This window comes from Amblyomma mixtum, chromosome 7 (genome assembly GCF_055824585.1).
Source record: "Amblyomma mixtum isolate Tamu chromosome 7, ASM5582458v1, whole genome shotgun sequence".
In the NCBI taxonomy this organism is placed as follows: domain Eukaryota; kingdom Metazoa; phylum Arthropoda; class Arachnida; order Ixodida; family Ixodidae; genus Amblyomma; species Amblyomma mixtum.
Genome location: NC_143018.1, coordinates 50,425,949 through 50,453,396, shown reverse-complemented (window position 1 = coordinate 50,453,396; position 27,448 = coordinate 50,425,949). Strand labels below are relative to the sequence as shown.

At 45.1% G+C, this 27,448-nt stretch overlaps 1 protein-coding gene across 1 annotated transcript in view; it reads right to left on the bottom strand.

Annotated features, from left to right (window-relative positions):
* LOC149336069 (uncharacterized) overlaps positions 1 to 15,926 on the bottom strand; it is a 44,399-nt gene extending 28,473 nt beyond the window's left edge. The window contains exons 1-6 of the mRNA XM_089554073.1: positions 15,921 to 15,926; positions 14,979 to 15,015; positions 12,311 to 12,526; positions 3,497 to 3,610; positions 2,163 to 2,175; positions 111 to 208 (exon numbers count right to left, since the gene is read on the bottom strand). Of these exons, the coding sequence (XP_089410199.1) occupies positions 111 to 208; positions 2,163 to 2,175; positions 3,497 to 3,610; positions 12,311 to 12,526; positions 14,979 to 15,015; positions 15,921 to 15,926 (484 nt within the window). The remainder of the gene's footprint in view (positions 1 to 110; positions 209 to 2,162; positions 2,176 to 3,496; positions 3,611 to 12,310; positions 12,527 to 14,978; positions 15,016 to 15,920) is intronic.
* Between the last annotated feature and the right edge of the window lie 11,522 nt (positions 15,927 to 27,448).

Genomic DNA, 27,448 nt, shown 5'->3' with positions numbered 1-27,448 from the left:
ACAATTCATCTGCATACGCTCTGATGCCTGTTTAGATAAGCGCCACGTTACGTACGACGCCTGCCCTGATTGTAACGCGCTGCAGGAGGATGAACATGGTGGGAGCGCACCTCTGCCGAGCATGTACAGGTAGAGCACGGTGAGCCCGTTGAGTACCAGCATCGTGAGGAAAAGGACGAGCAGGTATCCCGTGTAGCCCTCCATGAAGCTGCGTGAGGTCGAAGGGAAAAGCTGCTCAGGAGGCTGTGCACACTATTAGTTCAATGCCTGTGTATGCTGCTTCATATTTGTGGTCAAGACATAGTTTGCTTTCTGGCCTCGGTGGATAATTAGTAACAACCCTTTGGATCGAGCTGTGTGTTCTTCGAGTTCATGGCTTCATCCATTTTTTTTGTCTCTTCAATAAGCAACTTTAGCTATCCTTGATTGATTCTCTAATCTCCTTTTACTTCCTGGTCAGCTCGGACCCGGGCATTCAAGCCTTGGCCATCGAGTGGGCCGCTCAGGTCGCCGCCAGCCATGGCTTGGTGGCCATCTAGCGCGGACCGTCTGCATCTGCATTTTTGACGGAATAAATGTTTTCCAATCCAATCCTGGTTGTCTTCTAACCACAAAGCGTATCTCGTCTCTGCGGCGATCTGGTGTACTGCGAGTTGGAGGGCTTTGAATTGAATCATAACATGCTCGACCATTTTCCTGCTTAGTGTGCACCAAGAGGAGCTGCCGCCTGTGGCATTCAATTTTTCCCGGCAAGATTTCGCCGTCGAAAACTGAACCCTAGTCTTTATAGAGCTCCGCAAGAACTTGAGTAACAGCATGATCGCGTGACAACCGCATGCACATTGTGCCATCCGAGCGGCTTTTTCAGGGTCGTTCAGCAGCTGGTCTGAAGATTGTAGTCTGCAGGCCCGCTGGCATTACTGGGATATCGCAAGTGAAAGACGCCAGCAACAGTGAAAATATAATTCCATAGGAACCAAAAGAGAACCTGAATGGGGTGAGCAAAAAATTTTAAACTAGATCCCCCAATTCATCGGGCCGGTGGTCTAGTCATGGCCGAGCTGAATTGATTAATATGTTAAAGGCGTAACTCGAGTCATGGCCGAGCTGAATTGATTAATATGTTAAAGGCGAAACTTGAAAGTGGCGTAGAATTGTAATTTTTGACTCTAGTGCTTCCTGTTAGCTCCATGTGCAATGAATATTAAACTGTAGTACCTATGTCCAGTACGCAAGCTTCGTATCAGCGAAGTGAATTTCACAGCTTTTCCGCAGTTTTCGTGTGCTGGGCTTCTTTCTTATGTAATACAATCGCATGTGCTTACCGTCTTTTCCTAAAGTAATCAGGCTGCATTTACCGCTTCTCACGCTATCAAGATACGTGTTATCACCTAGAGGAGGACAGAAATGGCCCTGGTTTACGTCAAACGCGTTATCCTCTTAGTAAGCGAGCGTCTCCAGCCCAATTTTCTCCATGCTTAAGGCAGGCTGGCTACTTGCGGCAAAGGAGGTACTTCACTTGCTATTTGAGTGTGCAATAAAATTCTTATCTCTCCATTCTGACCCGCGAATTTAAGTATTATAGTCGGATACAGCTTAAGTCTGTACTGAAGCTCTGCCCACCTTCAGCCTCCGCGCACAGAACTCCTCCACGACAAAAAGTAATCCGTTGTTAAAAATTTTCCTCGTGCCTAAAAAAAAGCTAATCACAAGAAAAAAAAATAAGCTCTACAGTTTTGATACCTGGCTGGTTTAATTTAGTCAATTAGTAAAAAGTTGATTTCGTTGACTATTGTGATTGGCAAGCGGAGTAATACAGAACGACGCGGGTCATCGCCCAGTGTTAGCAACTGTTGTTTTTTTTTTTGAAGTTGTATCCTGCTATAAATTCTGCCAGGATCATATACGAGCCATTATGAATCAATATTTCATTCTTACGTAGCAAAACCTCCTTCCTGCAGCACTTTTTTTTTTTGCCTGCTATGTCATCATTCGTCCAGATAACGTTAAAATACTTTCAACGCTCCTCTGGGAGTAATTTGCACAGGCCTGCGTCATCTCCTCTCTCAATGATCAAAATGGTTGCACGTCGTATCGAAGCAGCACAGACGTTCGAGCGCATGCGGTTCACACTGACGAGCAAATTATAAAATCCAACTTACATGGGTTGGCGTGCTGAAATGTGAGAGCGAGAAACATCAGTAACAGCGATAAAGTATCCGCTATGATTATAGTGCAATTATAAAAAAAATTAAAAACATCGCACATCACGGGCCCCTCTCTCTTTGGCGCCAAAAGGATATTTTAAAAGCGAAAAGAAAATAATATTAATAAAGCTTACGTAAAATTTCAGCTCTCTGTCCCAAAACAATGTTGAGCTATGATTCGTTCGGGGTAATATAAATAGTGAGGAAGAAATTTAATTCATCTTTCAAAGCCGTAAAAGAGACAAATTGACGCACGTTTGAGTTTGACCTTTGCTTGTGTAAATTCTGCATAAAGTGCGATACAGCAGAAGGTATGATATGCTAGGACTTGCGCTATTTATCAAGCTTGCCAAAATTGTTGCTATAAGAGCCTGCAATTACATGCAGTTTGGCCGGTAAAAATTGAAATTATTCAGCACGATGCCACTTGATGTCGGCTCTTATGAAAATCATGCACCTATAAAAATTTTCTTAGATTCCCTTCGCGTAGCCTCCCACTTCACACGAGCCATATAACCTCCATCATACCGCTTAAAAGGACACACAGTAACTTATTCCAAAATTTGTTTTTGGTAAAATTCCATCGGTTGGCTGCTTACAGCGCTTTCGGCAGTTGAAAAGACGCCACTATTTGAGAAGTCTATAGAGTTGAAAATGGAGTATTTTTTCGCAATACTAGATCCGAACTCGTGGCCCTGTTGATGGCATCGAGACAATTCTGGACTCAGTGATTGATGACTGGAAGTCAATGGCAGCGTAGCGTGGCCTCAGAGATGAGCATTTATAACTGCTGACGTCACTGCAGTTTGCTTGCGGAAACGGCCGGTAGTTGCGATATATGCATTCAAATTTTTAGCCTCCTATACCTTGTAAAATATCCTCCTCAGTTGAATACAGGTGAACCTCGATATAACGAAATAACGGATATGACGAAGTAATGACGATTCCCCTTGGAAGCTCGGTAAAGACGGGCTATAACGAAGCTACGGCTATAACAAGTGGTCGCCGGGCTCTTTCAACTTTATAACGAGGTTCAACTGTATAGTCTGCCAATCAAAAACGTTTTTCAGTCGATAAAGGCCAACTTGAATTTCTTCTCACTGCCCCCTGATCGTATGCACGAGCGTACGCAACTTGTCAGACTTCTTTGCTATAATAAAATGAGTAGAACATAACTGGAGCAAGCGCGTACAGTGAGTAGGCGAAAAAAAATATTTGAGGAATTGAGTTGGGGTGCAGTGCGGGATTTGTATAGTAAAACGTCGCCACCACTGAATTGAGCCCTTTACCTGTGGTGTACAGTGGGTGTCGCTCAGTGGCCTCGGCCACGGTGGTAGGGAATGCTCCTGGTTCTGTACGAGGGGCCATGCTGGTCATAAAGCTCGCGTTGGGCGACAGGATATCTGCGACGACATGCACAGAGTTAGTTAACATAATCAAGTGAGGAGCACCGCGTATGCTACAAGTCTCAGTACACGTGGTTCGCTGACGAGAACCAAATTTCGTGACTTGTAGGATGCCGTGCTATATCTTGTGGTAGTAATGCTGATAGTGATATAGCCGAATACAACTCAAGAACGCAGCGGCTTTTTCCCGTCAAAGGATCTCCTTCTAGCCAATGGCGTGGACCACTTCTCATGACCCTGCTAGTGTGACAAAGCAGCGAATGGTAGATGAATGGGGATAATCCCTTCCCTTTATGGTCGGGGATGGGTCCCTTTCTCCATTGTGGAGTCCCTATTTGCATTACCACGCTAACAGGCTCATGAGAAGCGGCCGACGCCATTGCCTGGAAGGGGGTCCTTCGACGGGGAAAAGCTGCTGCGTTCTTGGGTTGTATTCGACTGTAGTAATGCTGTGCAAGGGGGGTAAACTTGTAACGTCGGAAACAAAAGTAATATAAACCAAACGTTGTTACATCGCTCACTGCTCTTACACTGCATTTCGGCGTTTGCGGCAAGCAAGAGCACCACGGATCAAAGAGCAAACTGAAATCATCATCATCATTTCTCAATGTTACCTAGAGGGAAAGGTGGCGCCACCGTCTATGCGAGTTCATTAAAGAGCCCTTCATTCACCACGGGAATGGTGAGAAGACGAGGTTTCGTATTTGGTTTGGCTAGAGTTAGGCCCAAAAAGTGGATTCTACCTATCAATCGGCAGGTGCCATGCGATGCTCTCCTTTGAGCGGAGATGAAATTATTGTAACAGTACGGTTTCCACTTCTTAAATAAATTTAATTAAGCGTGAGGCTGCTAAGGATCAGCAGCCACTACCTGCCCTAAGTAGACGTATTCCCTTGCCACTTCCAGCAACTTGCTACCAATTGTGAACTGCAGTCTCGCAAGGGAACAGCCGTTCACAATTGGTAGCGAGGTGCTGGAAGTGGTAAGGGAATACGTCTACATAGGGCAGGTAGTGACAGCTGATCCTGGTCATGAGAGGGAAATAACTAGAAGAATAAGAATGGGGTGGAGCGCATATGGCAGGTTCTCTCAGATCATGAATGACAGTTTACCATTATCCCTCAAGAGGAAAGTATACAACAGGTGTATCTTGCAGGAAGTCACCTATGGGGCAGAAACATGCAGGCTAACCAAATGCGTTCAGCTAGTTAAGGACAACGCAGCGAGATATATGGAAAGAAAAATTATAGGTGTAACGTTAAGAGATTGGAAGCGGGCGGAGTGGGTGAGAGAACAAACGCGGGTTAATGACATCCTAGTTGAAATCAAGAGGAAGCAATGGGCTTGGGCAGGGCATGAAATGCGAAGGCAAGATAACCGCTGGTACTTAAGGGTAACGGAGGGGATTCCAAGAGAAGGCAAGCGTAGCAGGGGGAAGCAGAAAGTTAGGTGGGCAGTCGAGATTAAGAAGCTAGCGGGGATACGGTAGCTGCAGCTGGCAAAGGACAGGGTTAATTGGACAGTCATGGGAGAGGCCTTTGCCCTGCAAGGGGCGTAGTCAGACTGATGATGATGATGGAAACTTTCGCAACATTTCATCGAGGTTCGCCACGAGAAGACGTATTGTAATGGCCGAATCGCCGTTTCATGCCGAAGAATAGCCTAGCTAAATGCAAAACCTCCCCTTCCCGGCATTCCTGCGCCTCTCGATGGAGAATGAAGTGCAGCGCCATCTGTTTTCCCTCCAGGTAACACTGAGGAACTCCCTACACTGCAGGACAAAGGCTTCTCCCCTATCCCTCCAGTTAAGGGGGGAAGCTGATCCCACCCCCCCCCCAAAAACAAAAAAAAAACAAAAAAACTTTTTGTTAATAAAGTTACAATAATGGAATCTTCAAGAAACATGTTTTTTTGCGTGCTGATTTCAAATATGTAATTTAATTTTGTTTAAGACAAGTCTTTGTGCACTTCCATAGTATGTTATGTAAATTTTTTCTGAGAGCTTTCAATAAATTTTGCTGCAGGAAACTTGCTAGGACACGAGCCATTGGCTTCTCTTGACATCAAACTATGCAATAAGGGCAAAATTATTATCCTTCCTATCACAGAAGTTCAGTTACAAGGTTTTGAATTTGCCACTTCACAAACGGGAAGAAACTGATGATTCTAAAATTCTATAACTCACCTTCTATAACAGGCAGGATGATAACTTTACCCTTATTGCATAGCTTGACGTGAAGAGAAACCAATGACATGCAATCTAACAAGGTCCTTGCAGTAGAATTTATTTCAAACTCTCGGCAAAAGTTACCGAACATAATGCATAAGTGCACAAGGACTTGTTGTACATAAAATTAAATTACATATTTGGAATCAGCACGCAAAAATGCATGTTCCTCATAGATCTCATGGTTGTGACTTCATTAATAAAAGTTTATTCAACACTGCCCCTTCAACACTGCCTGCACCAGCTGCGGCCAACTTATAAACCCGCAAACTTGCGTTTTACACTCTCCGTTGTCTTTTTTGCGCTGCGTTGAATGAAGGGGGCAGCAACTCGCCTAGTTTTCTGTTAACAGAAAATGTACGTACACACACTCTCATTCGTCTTAGGCGCAGGGTGTCGAACCGGAACCGAACCCGAACCCGAAACCGGAACCGAACCCGAATTTTCGCCCGGAACCGGAACCGAACCGAACCCATTAATTTTTCGCCATCTTGGAACTGAACCCGAACCGGAACGATTCAAAGGAACCGTTCCGAACCGGTTCGGGACCCGGTTCAGCCCCACTTTTTTGCATCTCGGCATACTTCTTGTTTCCGGACAAAATGAGACGATCTAACGTATAGATTTACCCACCCGTAGCTGTCTGCGCTGGGAAGTGCGAAAATGGTACCCAGTATATGCGACAGCAAACTTACAGGAAGTCTGGTACCTGGGAAGAAGTCTAAATCACGCTTCTGTAATGTACTACCGCCAATTTTTAGTACTTCAGGTTTATGTGAAATCTTGAGCTATTATTCCTCCCCTTTTACATATTTGCGTAAATCTTTAATCAGATTGTTACGACTGCTCCAACTCAATAAAGTACTATAGACACCAAATTTTTGCTTGCGTGCTGTCTTCTTTCAAACGATGCGTTAGACATTGGTGTACCGTCTTTGTCAAAAGTAACCAGGCTGCATGGTTTGCTTCAAGCTTGTTTAGTGGAGCCCTTGTGACTTTCCTAAAGAACAAAATTTATTGGAAGATAAGAAGGTCTTCAGTCCTTACCTTTAACGACCATTTCAACTTCAGGAAAGCTGTAAGGGCTCCACTGTACAAGCTAGAGGAAAACCATGCAGCCCGGTTACTTGTGACAAAGACTGTACATGGAGCATCGCGAGGATTTCACCAACACATAATAAATAATTTATATTTGAATTTCTTTATGACCCTGTTTCGGTTTCATCAACATAACGATGGCTGTGATGTGTAGAGGAAATTAGGTCGCGTGAGGTGCAATAAAACGGCACTATAACTGCTGATACGTCGTTCGTTGTAATTATAGGTCTTAGAGCCGGCTGATTTAAGTGCTATAGTGAGTCAAAACAACGTATCAGCGTTTGTATTAGTTTTCCCGTGCCTCTCGTGACCTAATATTGAACTCACGTCACAGCCATCATGCGGTTTATGAAATCGGGACAGCATAGGAGAAAAAATTATTTTCTAAATTATTTAGTGGCAGTAGGCGAATACCACACGGTGGTCCATGTATTCTAATATTTATTGCGTCATTTGAAAGGAGAACACACACAATAAAACTGGGTGTTTATAGTCATTAAAGCGCCGACTGAGAATGGCTTCCTCTTCTTTGCGTCATATCCCACACATAGACGAAATATTAGCGCGAGGACCCAACAATGTTGTGGTGGTGGTTTTTGACGAAAGGAAATGGCGCAGTCTGTCTAACTTCTTGATGGACACCTGAACCGCGCCGTAAGAGAGGGAGGAAGGTGGGAGTGAAAGAAAAAAGAGAAACAGGCGCAGTAGGGGTGGGCTCCGGAATAATTTCTACCAGCTGGGGATCCTTAAAGGGCAACTGCAGAGGTTTTAGAAATCGACGAGCTTAAAAGGGTAGAATGTGGGAAACTTCCAGGTAAAGTATGCGAAGTCCTTTTGGCCTAGCATTTGAAACGATGACGTAATCACCAATTAAAATTGCGGCCGCCTTCAAGCTTCTCCGCAGCGCCCAACGCTAAGTGGGGGACGCGTGATGACGTCATCGAAGGTATCGGTACATTTCCAACGCATAAACGCCTGCTTTGAAGGAAAAAAAAAAACCAACGCCACTAAAGGCAAAGCCTGCCGAACGTTGTTTGGCAGCGTCCAGACACGCCCTGCCAGCCACGGCAGAGCGTGGTTGGCGGCAGCGGTAATTTGAAATCATACCTTCCGTGACGTCACGCTGAACTTCCCCGCACTCCTCTATTGCTTTGAGGAGAAGTGCAAAATTTAATCGTCGATTACGTCACTATTTTAAATGGTAGTGCAAAAAACTTATCATGTTTTACCTACAGCCTACATAGATTTGAATCCTTGTGTATCGCGAAATTCTCAAAAAGTGGCGCAGTTGCCCTTTAACGTGGACTAACATCGCGCAGCACACGGTGCCTTTTGCGCTTCGCCTCCGTCGAAACGTGGCCCCCGGGGCAGGGTTCGAACCCGAGTACACCGAATAAGTAGCCGAGCGCCCTAACCACTGAGCCACCGCAGTGGGTAATGCAACATTTACTTTCGTAGGCGCTCATTGTCTCAGAAATCAGGTTCTAAATAAAACCCCTCCCGATGTAGGGCAACAAAGTAAAAAAAATGGCTCACTAGCTGTGGAGCTCGGCTGCTGATTCCAAAAATACAAAAACCAGTGTGCTCTGTCGCACGCCGCAAATCCCCAACTGATCTCCGTTAATCTGGAGCACCGTCTATCCTATAGCCTCAATGTATACTCGACACGTTAAACCCGGGATATTACTACTAGTATTACCAAAAGAAGAATGTATAAATTGGTGCAGATTCTTTTTTTTTTAGAATCCGCGTATTCTTGTTTACAGGCGACGGAAATAAGCAACGAAAGGCGGGTTCTTGGCAACGGTGGAGATGTACTAATAAGAAAAAAAATCAAATACCGGATAATCAAAACGGCAATGCGGAAATATATGCGCTCACTGGCATGTGATAGTGATTACGCCCAGAAAGATGCTACTGCGATTAAGTGTAACGACCATGAGGTGATTTCATTATGCCGATTCGCTGAAATCGCCCTGCTCCTGAGAAAAAATTGCTGCCACTTGCCAGCCCGCGGCGCCATCCGCTGTTCTCACACTGCTCGATCTTGAATTATCTGCCTGGCGACTTATATCTACTTCTCGCTGTCATACTTCCGGTTCTTAGTGTCTGACATGACAGGCTTATGATTGTTGGCGTTTTTTTCGTAAAACGCTTGGGCGATTGAATACGTTGAGCCTTCACAACAATCTGCCTCGGCTATAGCGCGTACAGGTGGGTGATGGGGGGTGGGGAGATGGGTGAAAGTTTTTGAAGGTGTATTTTTACCAGTGAATAGCGCCCCAGGAAAAGTCGCAAACATTCAATGTAGTGCAAGTATATCTGCTTCCTCGCACAATGCTGCACTTGCAAGAATGTTGCAGCTCAACGTCGCAATGAAGATGTTGCCAATTTGTTTGGTTTAGTTCGGTTTATTGGATTTTAACGTCCCAAAGCAACTCAGGCTATGAGAGACGCCGTAGGGAAGGGCTTCGGAAATTTCAACCACCTGGGGTTCTTTAACGTGCACTGACATCGCACAGTGCACAAGCCTCTAGAATTTCGCCTTCATCAAAATTCGTCCGCCGCGGCCGGGATCGAACCCACGTCTTTCGGGTCAGTAGCCGAGCGCCGTAACCACTGAGCCACCGCGGCGGGGCTGTTGACAGTTTGTGTCCGTGCAAAAACGAACCGTTCTCAACCCATCCAAGCGCGTGTTTTTTATGATACTAATTTTGTCAAAATAGAGGAGGTTGACGTCATCATAATAACTCAATGTCGTAATTTCTTACTGTACTATAGTGAGAAGCCACGATTAGCTGTGTGTTTGAAGATACTGAGCTCTAGGGGTTCGGGATATATAACGTGAGTCACAAAGGGGATGTCGAATAGGTGATTTAAATAAAATATGTTTCGCAAGTTCTAGATGTTAGGGAGAGGCTGTGCTCCCACGAGGCTCTCGTTGGGCGGCAGATGGGCGGTGGAGGGATTCTCGCACATTTTCTTACCATTTAGTAAAGGAGGGGGGACCGGCAAGTCGGTTTCGGGGCGACGGAAAGGTGTCCGTCTGTATGTAGGTACCGATACATGGCAGTTTCGTTTCTCAATAGTGCGCGGGAACGTAGAGGGCGCGTGCGGCGGCAATCTTGGGGCCCCGTAAGTACACTGTGTACGAGGAAGTCCCAACTGGCTCAAGCTTCAAGGGAGACCTATTACTCGCGCGACGGGGTCTCCCAAACTGCTCAAGCAGGAGGATCTTGTAGATGCAAAATCCACCGGATTTTCGCCTTACACCTCATAAGGTAGATTATAGCGTATATATAGCCGATTTTCATTAATTTCGAGTTCATTTCATTTTGCGGCTCTTGCCGTAAATTCATCTTTGCAGCGCACAGTGAGTAAAATGGGTAAAGTGAGAAAATCTCGCATTAAACAATTTTTTCATGCTTATGTAACGCAGTAAAAGGACGAAAGGAAGACGGGAGACGACACGAGCGCTGACTAACAGCTGGTTATTTTATTCTAGGAAAAGTATATAAAGGCGCAGGACTCAGGGAAGAACCCCAAAAACAGAAGAACAAATGTTAAAATTTAGAAACCATACCGCGCATGCACATCACAGTCGAGTCGTGACGTCATTTTCAACGAAATTCCAACAGTATCTTCCATAGTAGACGGCACTCCCCTATCCCCTGGACCTCACACAATTGCCAAGAAAGCCTTACTCCTTGTCTGCCAACTTCATAGGTGGTGAAGCAACACACTCACCTGCTTCCTTCCTAATCATATAGGCCTCGACCAACTCCCTAAATATGCAAACAGGGTTATTAAACACGACACTTGTCTTTTCTACTGGGGGAAGCAATCGTTGCACTCGCTGCAATGCAAAGCCAAGTTATACGACACCGCTACTTTTTTCACCCATCTGTGATGTTCGAACAAATGCTCATTGCTTCCCCACTTAGAAAGACAAGTCTCCTGTTTATTCACTCAGATCGAATTTGTAGGGAGATGGTGGAGGCCTTTATGATCAGGAAGGAAGCAGATGGGCGTGTTGCTTCACCATCCACCAGTTTGGTAGAAAAGGAGTCAGGCTTTCTTGGCAACTGTGAGGTCCAGGAGGTAGCGGAGTGCTGTCTACTATCGAATATAGTCTTCGTATTTCGTTGAAAAAGATGTCATGACTCGACTATGATGTGCATGCACAGTATGGTTTTTTTTAGTCTTAATCTTTGTTCTTCTGTTTTCTGGATTGTTCACTGTGTCCTGCGCCTTCATACACTTTTCCGAGAATGTAATAACCAGTTGTTAGTCAGCGTCTATGTCGTCTCCAGTCTTCCTTTTGTCCTGTTTACTGCGCTGCTTAAGCATGAACTCTTGCCAACTAGCACACTTTTATGTTCTCTAAACAAATCTTTGCATTTTTTATTTTGTATACCGATGTGCCAGAAAAATGAAAACGCATAGCAGGGTTGACTGAAACTCATCTGCGTTCTAATTTTTTTTCTGTCCTGAACCCGTTTGAACCCGTTTGAACCGGTTCGGGACGGTCCGAACCGGTTCGAACCGGAACGGAATGGCGCTTTGGAGCCGAACCCGGAACTGAACCCGAAAGGCGCGAACCCGAACCCGAACCGAACCCGAAAAAATGCCGGTTCGACACCCTGCTTAGGCGTAATAAGGAGAGTTGCCGCGGTGTCTCAGGGTTTAGGGTGCTCGGCTACTAAGCCGGAGTTCTGGGATTCGAACCCGGCCGCGGCGGCCGCGTTTCCATGGAGGCGACACGAAAAAAGGCGCCCGCGTGCTGTGCGATGTCAGTGCGCGTTAAAGACCCCAGGTGGTCGAAATTATTCCGGAGACCTCCACTAGGGCACCTCTTTCTTCCCTTATTCCTTCAATTTCTTCTTTACCTCTTCCCTTACTACACGTTTCGGGTGTCCATGGAGATGTGAGACAGATATTGCGCTATTTCCTTTCGTCAAACACCAATACCAAAACTGTGCCTGTGAAGAGACCATCAGGCATCTCTTGTGTGTGTCTTTGTGAACCAAAGACGTAAGCTGCGTTGTGCTCTGGACCGCCTTGATCCGCGCCCTTTCACCGAGGCCAAGATCATCGGTCCGTGGCCACAACAGTCGACTGCCATCAAGGCTTACAAGGCACTGTTATGCTTTTTACGAGAGACTGCCTTGATTGACAGATTGTGACTATGTTTCTCGTTCCTTCTCTTTTCCCTTTTTAATCCCCTCATTCTCTTCCCCAGTACAGGGTAGCCAACCGCAAACCTTTCTGGTTAACATCCTTGCCTTTACCCTTCTCTATCTCTCTCTCTCTGAGGATGGCAGCACATCTTAGCGCGTCGTCTCAAAAGAATTTGGGGGCCGAATGCATACCATCTCCTCGTTTGCGGTCGTAGCGTCCGGCGTCCTCTCCAGGGGACATCACCGTCCGGGGAGAACCTGGCGAGACGGCCGTCGTCGGATCCTCGGCCTCAGTCGTCGCCGAAGACACCGACGGCAGATGAGTGCCTACGACCGTCGTCGGATCCTCGGCTTCAGTCGCCGAAGACACCGACGGCAGATGATCGTCTGCCGGCGGACCACTCTCCCCTGCAATGAGTACGTGACGACTCAAGCTCGACGCGTTCTTCTGTCCGCGTCAGTCTAATACCATTTGAAGGTTCCAGTACTGCTGTTTCACCCGAGCAGCGGAAACATTAGGGAGAGCATTTAAAGGTGCACTAAAGAGGAATCTGAACTCGTATTTTTACTGCGGGAACTCGATCTACACGTTCCGAACATTCTTAGAAACTTCAAATTATTGTCCTGTGCGGCTGGTTTCCCTAATTTAAATCGGATTAAACGTCCCGGTTCCCGCCTTTTTTTGAACTCACCAATGACGGTAGGAGGAGCCAACCAACCTTTCACCCAGTCCCATGGCGGCCATGCTGCTCTGCCATCGGCGGAGTGATACGTAGCGATCGGCGAAAGGAAAGAGTCCACGCATATTTTTGTTTCCGTGGGCCTAATTGGCAAACACGTTGTCTCTGACTGGATCTATTCATTCACGGAAACCTAAAAAACAAAATAAAATCGAAAGCGAAGCCGCCACGCGACTGCCTGAAGAGCACTCCACGCACTGTTGACTTCTACCTTCAGCGGTGAGTTAAAAAAAAGGCGGGAGCCAGGACGTTTATTCCGATTTAAATTAGAGAAATCGGCAGCACAGGACAATAATTATAATTTCCTAAGAATTCTCGGAACGTGTAAATCGAGTTCCCGCGGTAAAAAAGACGAGTTTAGTTTCCTCTTTAGTGCACCTTAAAGACTTGAGCAGGATATGACTAGTCGGCTATTGTCAGTCAGCATGGAATCGCAGTGCTTGTAGACGAGGACATAGAGAGGGCACACATACTACTGCGCTGAGCTATCAGCTTTATTTTGGATGTATTTTGAACCATTCCATTATATTTAACAGAGGGACATTGACGTGCAAACGCACCTACAACAGAGATATGAAGAGGACAATCTGAAGCAGCCGCTTGTAATAAGACAATCATGGAGTACTCAACCCCAACAAAACGAAAAACAACACGAAAATAACGATCCCAAGAAAAAAAGTCAAGGCTGGGTTACAAATTCCAACGACTGACACGGCAAACACGACAACAAGGCTCAAAACAGGTACAAAGATGGCATAGATGAGGTAGCAATTACGTAACATGAAAAAAATTCATCAATCGGTACAAAAGAAATGAAATGACTGATTTATCGGGATAAACGTCCTAAATCGACTTAGGCTATGAGGGACGCCGCAGTGAAGGGCTCCGGAAATCTCGACCACCTGAGGATCTTGAACGTGCACTGACATCGCACAGTACACGGTACTCCGCGGTCGGGATTCAACCCGCGTCTTTCGCTGTCGGGTCAGCAGCCGGGCGCCATAAACACTAAGCCACCGCGGCGGCTTAAACGAATGCGGGACAACAATCATCATAGCCAAAATTCAACGATGCGCTAAAAGCAGGTAAAATGATTCCATAAGTGAGGCAACGATTAACAAGCCGAAAAGTGATATGAGAACTGAAAGAGGTAGCTTGGGATGCAGTAACGCCAACATATTGACCAAGACAGCAATGGGATCTCTTTTTCCTTGAGGTCTATTCATGGCACGCTAATGCAGCCCGCTTTTAGGATATCAATGATGGCTGCTCCAGTTATTTCGCCAGTTAGCTGGTTCTTGTTTTTTGCCATGATTGTTGTTTGGAGCGATGTTTGGAGGACGGCGCTTGTAGGGAGAGCAGTCATGATAATGGATGGCCAAGTTGTTAGATTTTTTTATCTCTCAAGTTCAAATTATGCTCCTGCAGTGTTTTGTTCACGCAGCGGCCTGTCTGAGCAACGTATTCTTGGCCGCAGGGCCGAGGAACGGCATCTCAGTTGAAGGCCTTTTGGAATTATTATCAACCTATCTCAAATCCACCTGCACTGAGTGGAACGGCTCGCTTTTCATTAAGAAACAAGGCATATATAGTATCGGGCCATGTGTCGCACCCGTCCTGAGAGCATTGTGGGTTTTTTGCGCAAAAGACACGACACAAAGGAACGAGGTAGACAGGACAAGCGCTTACTAACAACTCAGGTGTTTATTGACATAACATTGCTTAAATACAGCAGCTGCTCTTATCAATCACGAAAAGGGAAAGAAGAGACTTAGCATACATATATCATATCAGCACAGATCCCACCATCGCACGAGTGAATGCATGTTTCGAGCTCTAATTCTGCGCAAGATAACTGATTTCTTTTTTTGAGAGCAAAATTGAAGGATTGCTGACACACGAGTTACCCGATTTTCCTATCTCATTGGCCTCAATTATCTCTCTTCCAAGTTGTGTCTTGCACCGGCGCAGTACTGAAGTTTTTTCGAGCGCGGGAGTGCAGTTGCGGCAATTCCGAATATGGTCAATCATTTTGCTACCTGACTTGTTCTTTACATCTCTTGCGTGCTCCCTCAGCCTTTCATTAAGGCACCTGCCAGTTTGGCCAATGTACTGCTTACCACAGGCAAGTGGTATCGAGTCCTGAGAGACCTGCACCTAGCAATTAATGAGGGAGCACTCATCATAAAGCTGAAAAATTTGCCGGTTCTTAAGATCTTCAGGTACGCGGACAATTATCTTGTTCTTTTAGACAGCCACAACAGTGAGTAACTGACGCAAAGTTGACAGAGTGCTGGAAATTTGCAATCAGTGATTAACACAACTGGTTTTAACACACGAGAATCCGGAGAATGACGCCAACCGCTATCTGAAGCTAAATTTGAAGTTTTCACCACAACACGTCAGGCAGTCTTTGAACAAAGAGCCAACAAGCCTATCATATACCCCAGTCACACGGGCGTATCAAAGACCCTCGAACAGATAGTCTATCGACTCAAAGGCGGTCGAGCGCTGCTACACGGGCAGCTTGAAGGGCCATCGAGTCAATGTTCTATCGAATCAACGCGGAACTCATCGAGATTTCCAGGGCCTTCAAATGTTGCTAGCATTGCTTCGAATGGCACCAACGTGCACTTTCATGCACGATACATAAGCGTGAACAAACATTATTCTCTCAAACTTTAAATGGAAGAAGTAAACTATTAGTCTGGAAAATAATTTAAAAGTTGTATCGGTCTGGTTTAAAGCGCATTTTGTGCTCTCCATCGCAAAAGCCGAGAACGTCAGTGGTGTCAGTTCTGCCAGAACCTTACAAAATTGCGACAGCAAATCGTACAAAATGCAGAGTCTTTCAAGACAACGCAACTGGCCTTTAATAATCAATAAAAAAACCTCTTATGACTGCCAAAAAGTGCACTTCAACATTTAGTTAGGTTTTATAAAAAATATGTTTGTTATTTGCGCGAAACCGAACGAAGCGATTGTGGCGCCACACGAGCTTGGCGTAAGACGCGAGAACCATTTCATTGGCCATTGAAATTCGCCGTGTTTCCGCGACGCACCTTCATCGAGTTCGATAGCGATTGAGAATTTCGAAGGCTCTGGACTTGACAGCCATTGAATCTGGTCGTGTGACAAGGGTGTTACCCTACGACTGCGCGTGTTCAAAGCATGTAAAAATAAACAATATTCAAGCCGCCTTCAATAACGCGCTTGCGAGCACTATCTATAGACTAGCTTTCAGAATCAAGACCAGATAATGGCTTTTTCTGGGTAATGACTCTCTCCTAGATATCCGAGGAAGTGCTAAATGCCGTGCAAGCAACAAGCCCACTTCATTGAATTAAAGAGATCGGAACAAAAGAAAAAAAAAACTGACCGTCATACCCTACGTTCACCAGGTTTCGCACAATTAAAAACAAATGAAAACAAAGCAGGAGATTTTTTCCACCCCTCACAGCCTTTCCAGACTGTGTAGGCGCGTCAACAAACCAGCCTAACCAGTGAAAGAATGCACAGTGAGGAATAAAGATCTGTCTCATGAGTGACGGGAGTCATATATTAATGCGAAAACATTTAATGGCTCATACTATCGTCTGTCTGTGAACAAAGCGTGTCACACGCGTGTAACTGGGGACCTAAAAAATACAGAAGAAAACCAATCATTTCTTCAGATAGAGGAGGAAAAAATATACCTAGAAGCCATGTTTGATGAAGGTAGAAGTATTAGTTAATTAATTATAGACAGAAATGTCAAAATTGCGTCGAAATAGCGCGGAGACGTCACACTGGAATGGTATGACGTCACATCCACCGGAAGTAGTCCTGGCATAGGAATAATTGTCGCAGAATGGTCGGAAAAACGTCGGATTTGTGTCAAATTAGATGGAAAAATGTGTAATTAAGAGTAATTAACACTGAAGATCCCCGAAAGAGGTAAAATTTGGGTATCGATATAACCACGGGAACGGTGTGACGTCACATCCACCGGAAGTCGTCACGACATAGTATCCTCGGCTTGCGCCTCTCAGCACTCTAATTGCCAAAGTGTCCTCGCAATTTTTCTATTCCTGTGTCCTGCGGCAAAGAATACGTTGGTCAGACAGACCGCTGCGTGAACAAAGTACTGCAGGAACATAATATGTAATGCCCCGCCACCCAGGGGTCTTTAAGGGTGAATAAATGACGATAGATAAAAATCTAGCAACTTGGTCATCCGCTGTCGTCACTTCTCACCCTTGAAACATCGTCCTCCAAACTTCGCGAACGCAAGAATGATGGCAAAGAAAAAAGAACCAGCTCACTCGCGAAATACTTTAAGAAGCAATCATTGGCAACCTAAAAGCAGATGCCGCTAGCGTGCCATCAATAGTCCTTCTGGAAAAAGAGATCACACCACTGTCTGGGTCAATATGATGGTTTTAAGGCGAAAGCCTCTAATGGCTCATACGGTGGTCCGTGAACAACGCGTGTCACACGCGTTTAAATTGGGAACTAAAAAAGATAGAAGACAACCAATGGTTGCTTCAGACAGAGGAGGAAAAATGAACCTAGAAGCCAAGTTTGATGTCTGTAGGTTAATTAATTAATTAATTATAGGCCAAAATGCTCAAATTGCGTCGAAATAGCGCGGACGTCGATATAATCACGGGAACGGTGGGGTGTGACGTCACATCCATCGGAAGTCGTCACGGCATAGTGAAAATTGCCACAGAATGGTCGGAAAAACATCGGATTTGTGTCAAATTGGATGGAAAAATGTGTAATTAATTGCAAATAATACTTAAGATCCTCGAAATATGTGTAATTTGGGTATCGATGTAGCCACGGGAACGGTGTGATGTCACATCTACCGGAAGTCGTCGCGGCATAGTGTCCTCGGCTTTTTTAAACACTTTAGTTGCCAAAGTGTCCTCGCAATTTATACTACATTCCTAGCTACCTCTTTCAGTTCTAACTTCATCACGTTTTGTCTTGTTGATTGTTGCCTCGCTTATGTCATCCTTTTACATGCTTTCAGCGCCTTGTTCAATTTTGGCTGTATTGAATGTTGGCCGACACTCCGACAGCCGACAGCGTCTCTCATAGCCTTAGTCGCTTTGGGACGTTAAACCCCATAAACCAAAACCAACCTTTTATCTGTTTTTTACCGTTTCATCAGTTTTTGCCATATTAATTTTTGCCTCATCTATGCCATCCTTTTACCTGTTTTTACGCCTCGTTTTAGTAGTAGTAGTAGTAGTAGTAGTAGTAAGGTTCGCTTTATTTCACAAATGTGCATACAGTCTTTAGAATGAGCCACAGGCCACAAGCTAAAGAAAATAGCTTGAAAATGCCTTTGGCTCATCTAAGAGCCAGTACAAAAAAAATAAATAAACACATACATACAACGGTGGCAGGTCGCATACGAGCACACTATAGAAACAAATTATAATATTTACGGTTGAACGAATTGCTACAAAGAGAAGTAGTTTTGAAACTAGAAAAAACATTACAACTGAACAAATGCATTTGAAAGTTATGCACTGGTGGGTTGATGACAAATGGAAAAAGGACACCGATACATACACACAAAATTTATAGCCCAGTTATCGTTTTTGCCGTGGCCGCTGGTGGCATTTGTTGTCTCAGCCTTTGACTTTTTTTTCTTGTGATCGCTTTATTCGTGTTGTTTTTCATTTCGTTGGGGGTGAGCATTCCGGGATTGTCTTATCACAAGTGGCTGCTACAGATTGCACTTTTCACATCCGTGTTTTAAGTGCGCTTGCGCGTCAATGTCCCTCTGTTAAATATAATGGAATGGTTCAAAACAAGTCCAAAATAAAGTTGACAGCTCAGCGCAGTTATGTGCGTGTCCTCCCCGTGTCCTTGTCTGAAAGCGCTGTGATTCCATGATGAGTCACTAAAGACTACTTAGTGCTATGAATGCGACAGAATCTGCGTGTCATTGTGGGCTACTAGTTAACTACATTTGTTTGATAGTTCTAGTACTACCCAATGGGCACTGAAACTCAAATGGACGTCTACAGGACGTTTCAAACGTCTCCAGGACGTCCAAGAAAGTTTCAGTGGGCACTGGGTGATGTCTCAAAGGCCTTTTTGTTAAAGGCCTTTAGGAAAGACCGCATGACAAACGCGAACAAATAAGGCGCCTCTTTAACCAAGCCACCACGTCACATCCGGCTCTCACTTCTGGTCTGACGATGTCACTTGTGTTCTCGTGACCGTGGTGACGTCACAAGAAATTTTCGTAACCACTTTTGCGGTCAACGATGACAACACCGGGCTTCGTTGCTGGTGAGCCATATCCCTTCCCGTTAATTTTTTTTTTCAAGTGGGATGGCCACACTTGCCAAAAAATTCATAGGGTCACCTAATCACTTTATGCGTTGGCAGTCCAATAGAAGAATTAGAAGCTGGAAGTGATATCACTTCAGGTCTGGTGACGTCATTTCCGTCCAGCCATTGTGACTTGCATGAATGCATGAATTTTTCTACAGACGACACATTTCCTTTTTTCCGCTAGCGCTCTCAAAGCTATCACATCAATAAAAACTATGCTTCCGCGCAGAGAAACCAAACGGCTAGCCAAGGTGAATGTATTTTGTTCAGCCTCATTGCAAAAAAAAAAAAAAAGAGAAAATTCGTAGGTCACTTTAACATCAATAGATTAAGCTGACGGGAATGGAAAGTTGAGATAATTGGTTGTAGCGCATATTGAAAGGGGAGGGGGGGGGGGGGGGTAGCGCGATAGACAAGGACATGAGGAAACCAGATACCACAAGAGCTGAACTGTGAAATGAAATTTGGTTGCAAGAGACGAGTACATTATATGTGAAAAATCATACCTGCGCACTGGTTACGAACCCGGAAAGACAAAATCACAAAACAAACAAATGTACAGTCTTTGCCGCAAGTAACCAAGCTGCATGGTTTGCTTCTCATTCGTACAGTAGAGCCCTTACGGCTTCCGTTAGGAACAAAAAGTTCTTTGAAGGTGAGTAGAGGGGTTCTTCTTGACATACAGAGATTCGGAGCTTGAGGGCTTGCATGATAGCTTTAATATACGACTAAGAAGCCAACCGTGCAGCCTGGCTACTTTTGGCAAAAACTGTACGTGGCCTACTGGTCCGGATACACATATTTTCTGTCGTATAAGGGATTAGACGGCTTGCTGACACAGACGTCGCGCTGCTTCCGTATTTCGTGCCCCTAAACTATCTCCCTGGTCATCTGGTCCCAGTGGCGAAATATTACCAGAGACAGTGTTTGGCCTAGTTGGTTGTGCATCATATGATAGTAAAAGCGCTCAGTAGACGCAGACAAAGAAGAACAGGCAAACAGCACATTACGCGTTCTTTGCTCTGTGTCACTTTAAAAGGATTTTAGCGCCACGACATACTACACACAAGACAGAAGACAACACGAGCGCTTACTCCACTGTTTAATGAGGTGAACGCGATCGACATATACAGGGCGTTTCATCTAAGATGTAAGCAATTTTTAAAATAGGCTTTTTGAGTTAGAAGAAGAACGCTTTTTTTCTCGGCATAGCATGTAGTACATCGGAATACGGTTAAGATGTGCTAACTAGCAGGCTGGTTAACCAATATTGAATAATTAACTAATTAACTATTATTCCCAGGCTCCTTAATTATTGACAGGCGTGTAGTTCACCACAAGTAATATCCAAGTCAGTTTTTAGAATTTCGAAAATGCGGTTACTCTCGGTGCAGTGGCCCAACAAATTTTTTTCTACTTCGACGAGTAATGCGCACTGGAGAGTTTGCATTGCCTGCAAGCTTCTCGAAAGCGCATCTATTTTGGCGCGATGCAGCCAGAATTTGTTCGGCCACAGTCCCGAGGGTAAGCGCATTTTCGAAATTGTCACAACTGATATGTATATACGGTGTGCTAACAGTAATAGTTCGAATGTTAATTATTTAATTTTATTTAACCACCTTGCTAGTTAGCCCGTCTTAGCACTATTCCGACGTACTACACCACCGACAATGCTGTGCCGAAAAAAAAACGCTTCTCTAACAAAAAAAGGCTATTTTTAAAAATTGTGTAAAGTCTTAAGGGAAACACCCCGTACACCCTCCCAAAACCCTTGCGCATGCACACGCATACAAGGCAACAAGAAACTGCAAGCAAAAGGTCTGACCATGCCTACTATGATGAGACCTTTTCCTTGCATTGCAATGCGGTAGCCAAGCCCACAGGTTGTTTTAGTTTAGCAGTAACCAGCCGCTCGACAGAGAGCAAAGCATTTTGTTCACTCCCGCCGTAAATAGGTATATTTCGAGTTTTGTTGCGACAGCTGCATAACAGTGAATGGTGTCGCCATCTGCGTAGAATGTCGTCACCGAAAACTCTTTCTTCCTCTGATCCAAAACGCCGAAGTTATCCAAAAATCTTAGGAACATGCGGTCATGAACATGAATCCGCCGTCTATGGTCAAAGGGTGCAGATGGGCCTGTTGGGTCCGTAGGGCCCGTAGGTGTGCTGCAGCTATTGTTATCGCGCTTTCCCGTTATAAAGAAGAGGCTATATATCTAATCCATTACAAAGGCAAATGACTGCCAGTTCAACCACCGATAAATGGCTGTTTACTCACCGCTTGCCATCGACGTGGTCCTGGGCTACTCCCGACCGATGCTTCGTACCCGTCTGAAAGTGGTACAAACATGTGTCTTTAGGCTTAGCTGACACTTCGAACACCCGCCCCCAAATATGTGCCACTCTGCGCAATCAGTCCGCCTTACCCAGCGAAATCCAACCGAAGAGCAGATCGGTTCAGAACCAGACTGGATGCTACGGGCTTCTTTGTCTTCGTCTTCTCTAACCACGAGCTTAATTCTGCGTTCTCACGTGACGTACTGCCCTTCATGATGATGTTATTAAGGCATCACCATGCTTGGCGGTGAATACGCATGAGAAAAAAAAATATTTCCCCATTAACAGAAGCTCATCTGCCGATTCCCCTCGCTCGATTAGAGCTTCGTCTTTCTATTCCGGTTCTTGTCTCCTTTTGGGGCAACCAGTGCGCGATTATCTGCATAATTTCATCATTGCGTCTGGGAGACTGCTTTGTTAGTTATAATTTTCGAAATTATTTTCTTTAACACAATATTCTACCTCGTTTACCTTAAATGAGACAATGTTTCACAACTGTTTGACTGCGTAACGCACCCCGGCCAATCCCCCACTGTGGATATGTGCCACTCCAGCAGAGGACAACAACAGCAACAACAGCAGCCTTGGTTAAGGTACGCTATGGTCAATTAAAACTCTAGTTTGGGCGAGTTGGTTCATGTTGAAAGAAAAAACTGGTAATGGCGCAAGAAACGAGGACACGGAATGCACACAAAAGAAAGGACTGACGCCTCCGTCAGTCCTCGTTTCTTGCGCCATTACCAGTTTTTTCTTTCAACATTAAGGTACATACACATCAATCACGGAAGCATCAAGGGAGGACACAAACACTACGACAGAATGATCACTATAGTTGTTAGCAGAACTATCGAGTAACTGCACGCTTATTACAGTTTATTTAAAAATTATTTTGAGGATTTTCATGCGGCATAAACTGAAGCTGTCGATAAGCTAGAGTTAGATGGAAGCCTGCTCAGAAACAACATGAGCAGGCTTCGGCTCTTTGTCTTGTCCGTTAGCCGCAAGGACAGGTTTTCCGGCCTTGCAGCCCCAACTCGAGCTTCCTGTATTCGTCTTGTTCTTGAAGTCTGCTTTCCTCGAAACGTCCACAAAGGGTAGCGAGGATCCGCCTCAGCGGTCGGTGTGGAACATTCATGGCATGTGCTCGCTACTGCCTTTTCTTGAGAGCCGCATCGGCACGTCACCGACGGAGTAAGGGATACCCTAGCCTTATCCTTCTAAAGTACACCTCCAATCTCGTTAAGTTAAGAGGAGGGGTAAGCGCACACCAATTTGGCCGTGTAAGCACTTGTAAAAGGAGATTGGATCGCGTATTCTTCTCCTAATTGACAAATCTGCGAGGTTGCACTGACTGAATATTCTTGTATACTCGTAGTAAAATCGGCGACCCAGTACCTGCCATAATACACGCAAAGTAAACGGCGTTGAGCATTTTCCGTCCTAGCTGCACGGACACTGCCAATACAGTTCGAACAGTCGATGCAAATTAAAGCTGATAGTGTCTAAGAGAACCAACTAGTGTTAGGTGGTGGTGGTGGTGAAAACATTTATTAATCATAGAGAGAGGTGTTGGGGGTCGTGACCTGAAGTGTCACGCCCTTACAACCACTAGGTGGGATGCCTAGTCAGGCACACCATTGGCGTTTGCCGCAGCCCGGGCGCGCTGCGTTAAGGCCCTTTGGGCCTCGAGGGTGCAGCAACCGGACAGGGTCGCCTCCCAGTCCTCTCGGGTGGGGTTCGGGATAGGGGGTAGGGATGGGTTCTGCTGGCAGGCCCACTCCATGTGGTAGGTGTCAGACACCTCCCCACAGTGTGAGCACCGCCCGTCGAATTTAGGATCGAAATGCTTTAGAATTGCCGGGCACAACATCGTGTTGGTGAGCAGGCGCAGGAGTACCCCCTCGTTGACCTTCCCCAGCCCTTTGCATGGGGTGGGAAGAGCAAACAATGGTATCACTGAATCCGCGTGTTGGTCCTAACAGTTAAACCACATATGGAAGGAGCAAAACTGATAACGTACAGGTAGTTAGCGTGTTCATGAAATCTCAATCAACCGACTATATGTTACCACAGGAATTCTTAGTACTCATCGTTGTTTTTCAAGCTATCGCCACCGAGGAAATTAGCAGAGACAAAGAGAGAGAAAACCCTTTAATATAAACCAGGGATTTTAGCCGAAGTTTAAAAATGGCTGGCATGTGACTCTACGTGGGAAAAGGAAAGGGGGGAGGAAGACGGGAGGACAGGGGTGTAAGAAATGCTAGAGCGAAAGGAATTAAGTAAAAGAAAGACGGCCTTTGAATTCGAGCTGACGTGCATCAACGAGTAAGGGTAGAAGCTGTCAAACGGTGAAGTACAATGTCCTACAAAAATTCACACCAAGTTCATTGATTGAAGAGTGCATAATGGTGACATACAAGGAGGTTTTTGCACTTTGTATAGTAAACCAAAGTCGTATACCCTAATATCTCTAGTCATCGCCCCATCTCCCTCAAGGCAAAATATCGATTATGGTAAAACCACCGAGTCATCGCCCACCCCGAGAAAGCGTAAATCACGGACTTCGCAATGTGTGAAAAATACCCTCCCGAACGGGGCGACCGCAAAAAAAGAAAAAAAAAACAGAAAACCCCCAGATTGATGAGCAGTCGCGCAGAAGGAAAGCTATCGAGAAACCAAAGGTAAGCATTCTATTGTGCGTAAGCGCAACCAAGTGTCTTCGCACCTGACACGGAACAGTAGGTCGCTATCTCTTTGTACCGTGGTATGCAATGCCGATACAGACGTCTTAACAATTCGATGGCCTCACGACCCTTGCGTACTGGCACCTGACCTAGTTTCAGTAGTGTGCAACACGTCAGAGATGGAAACCCTCAGCGTTCTTTTATGCATAGCATATTGCAATCACTCAGTTCAGCCCTTGGGCGCGGCCGGGCAGCCACCAAACCACGTGACGTGACGTCACGACAGCCGGAGGAAAAACCGTAGGTAAAGATGATGGCGATTCTTGGTGAGAATGGCAAACACAGTAAAAAAAAAAATATGAAAAATTAGAAAAAAAGAAAAAAAGAAAGAAAAAACAGAAAAATACTAAAAAACGGCTGCGCACGGTGGCGGTTGCCACTGCCCCGTTTCAAAGGGGGCGCTCCTATCCATCCATCCATCCATCCATACGTCACGGAGGAAAAGCTGCTGAGAAAATCGAGTGCCGCCAAGCGATACCTCGCGCAAAAAGACCGCGCAATATGCAACGCATTCTTGGCTTAACCAAGCTAAGCCTGGGCATCTTTTTTTTTTTATTCGGAAAGCAATCTTTCCTTCGATGGGTTATGAAGAGGACGACGAGTAAATGCTGAAGGTTTTATCGTACGCCAAACACGAACGTTTTTTTTTTTTCATTTCTTCCCTGAAAGTCGTTCGTGGTTCGTCACGCTCGATTTAGGTCGAGCTGTGGGCAATCCACGGCACCCAGTCGGCCACCACTGTGTACACATCATACAGGGTGTTTCATCTAAGACACAAATAAATCTAATCTAATTAATCTAATCTAAGACACAATTACAAAAAACACTTTTGGAGTTAGAACAGCACTTTTTTCGGCATTGCGTTCTCAGTGGTGTAGTAAATCAGAATACAGCTAAGATGTGCGCTAGGAGGTTGGTAAGCTGATAATGAATAGTTAACTTTTTACTGTTATCTTTAGGCTCCTTAATAATAATTAATAACAATAATTATTTATTGGAAAATGACATTGTAGAAATACGAGCCTGCCCAAGCCAACAATGGGCTTGTGCGGCAGTGCTCGGCAGAATGGAGCAAGCCAGAGAACGGTACAGTCAATCAATACTGCACAAGAATCAGAATAAAACTACGGAAAGGCAGTAAGAAAGAAAAAACAAAACAAAACAAAATTACGCATACAAATCAAAGATAGCAGATTTCACTTCTTTCCTAGTGCTGAAAGATAGAACATTATCTGGCAGATCGTTCAACACATCTGGTACATAAAAGGCACGGACACGTTTACCATATCTTGTCCGTACTCTGGGCAAGGTAAAGCGGTCGCGTGGACGTAATGCTCTGGCGGGGACATACGGGAGGCAGAACTCATTGTTCCATATATACATAAGGATTACATTTTCTTTGAATAATAGCCTGAACGAAGGCATGTGCGAGCATGAAAAGAGACTGGAATTGTTAGTAATGTGCACACCATACATCGCAGCCCGAATTATCGATTTTAGTATAGAATTAACTTTGTTGCGCCAAAACACTGAATAGAAATAAAAAGAACAGATTCCATATCGCAGCACACTGTACGCCAATGCATGTGCTATTGTTTTCCTTATGTAAATTGGGCATAGTGTTTTAACAGAATATAGCAGGCAGGCTATTTTGCGCAGCCTTTCACAAACGTTAGCCAAATGAGTGTTCCAAGACATGTTAGAATCGAAATGGACACCGAGATAATTGACACTTAATTGTTAATTATTAATCCTTCATTATTGAGAGGAGCATAGCCCACCATAATTAATATCCATGACAGTTTTTACAATTTCGAAAGCGCGGTTACTCTCGGCGCTGTGTCCCAAGAAATTTTGGGTACATCGCGCCAGAATACATGCGCTTTCGAGAAAGTTTCAGGCAAAGCGACCTTTCCAGTGCAGGCTACTCTTCGAAATAATCAAAATTTGTTGAGCCACAGCGCGTTTTCGAAATTCTAAAAACTGATATGGATATCACTCATGATGGGCTACATGCCTTTCAATAATTAAGGCGCCTAACAGTAACAGTTAAAAAGCTAACTGTTCAATATTAGTTAACCATTCTGCTGGTTAGCCCGTCTTACTTATATTGTGATGTACTACACCACTGGCAATGCTATGCCGAAAGAACTATGGCCCCAGTGACGATGGTTGTGAGAAATGAAGCGGTCATGTTTGCGTCCCACATATCAGACACTGGCGACCAATAAACAGTTTGCAGCTGCTTACAAAATCGACATTAGTCGCTTTGTCAAAATACATATTGTTTTGCAGAGGCAGTATTTTCTACGCTAAACAAGTGAGGATATAGATAAAACAGCATGCGCCAGATATCTCGGTGGACTGCAGGGTCGCTGCACTTTCAATCCGATCAGTGTGAAAGTTTGTGGCGAATAAATAAAAAATATGTCCAGCTAAATGGCAAATTAGTTCAGTTGAACAAGTTAAAAAAAAGCAAAAAGAAATGAGAGAACATAAATTTTAGAGTTAGAGCCGTCGCAACTTGAAACAGAATTCTCTGAGCCCTGCCTGATAATCGGAACAATTAAGTCGCCGTCGTCAGTTAGTCACCTTCTTCACTTCGTCAGCTTTCCGCCGCGGTGGCTATGTGGTTACGGCGCTCGGCTGCTGACCTTAAAGACGCGGGTTCAATCCTGGCCGCGGCGGCCGAATTTCGATGGAGACGAAATTCTAGAGGCCTGTGTACTGTGCGATGTCAGTGCACGTTAAAGAACCCCAGGTGGTCGAAATTTCCGGAGCCCTCCACTACGGCGTCTCTCATAGCCTAAGTCGCTTTGGGACGTTAAACCCCTATAAATCAAATAAATCAAATCACTTCGCCAGCTCTATACTATCCCTTGGTCTTTAAATCTGTACAGAGTCGATCACACTTGTCTAGAGTGCTCGGACGGTGTGCTGCGGAACAGATGAACTGAAATCTTTTCGCAGCTGATTTGCTAGCGGTAAGGCGCCGGTGCCTGTGCGTCTCTTTTCGGCTGCTCTCCAGCGCAAGCATCATCCATGGAAGTCAATACCTGGTTCCTAATTTCTTTTCATTCCCCCCCCCCCCCCCCCCCCCAACGGCACCTTCCCAGCGCTCTAGACAAGACAAGTGTGATCGACTATGTGCAGCACAGTTATCACAT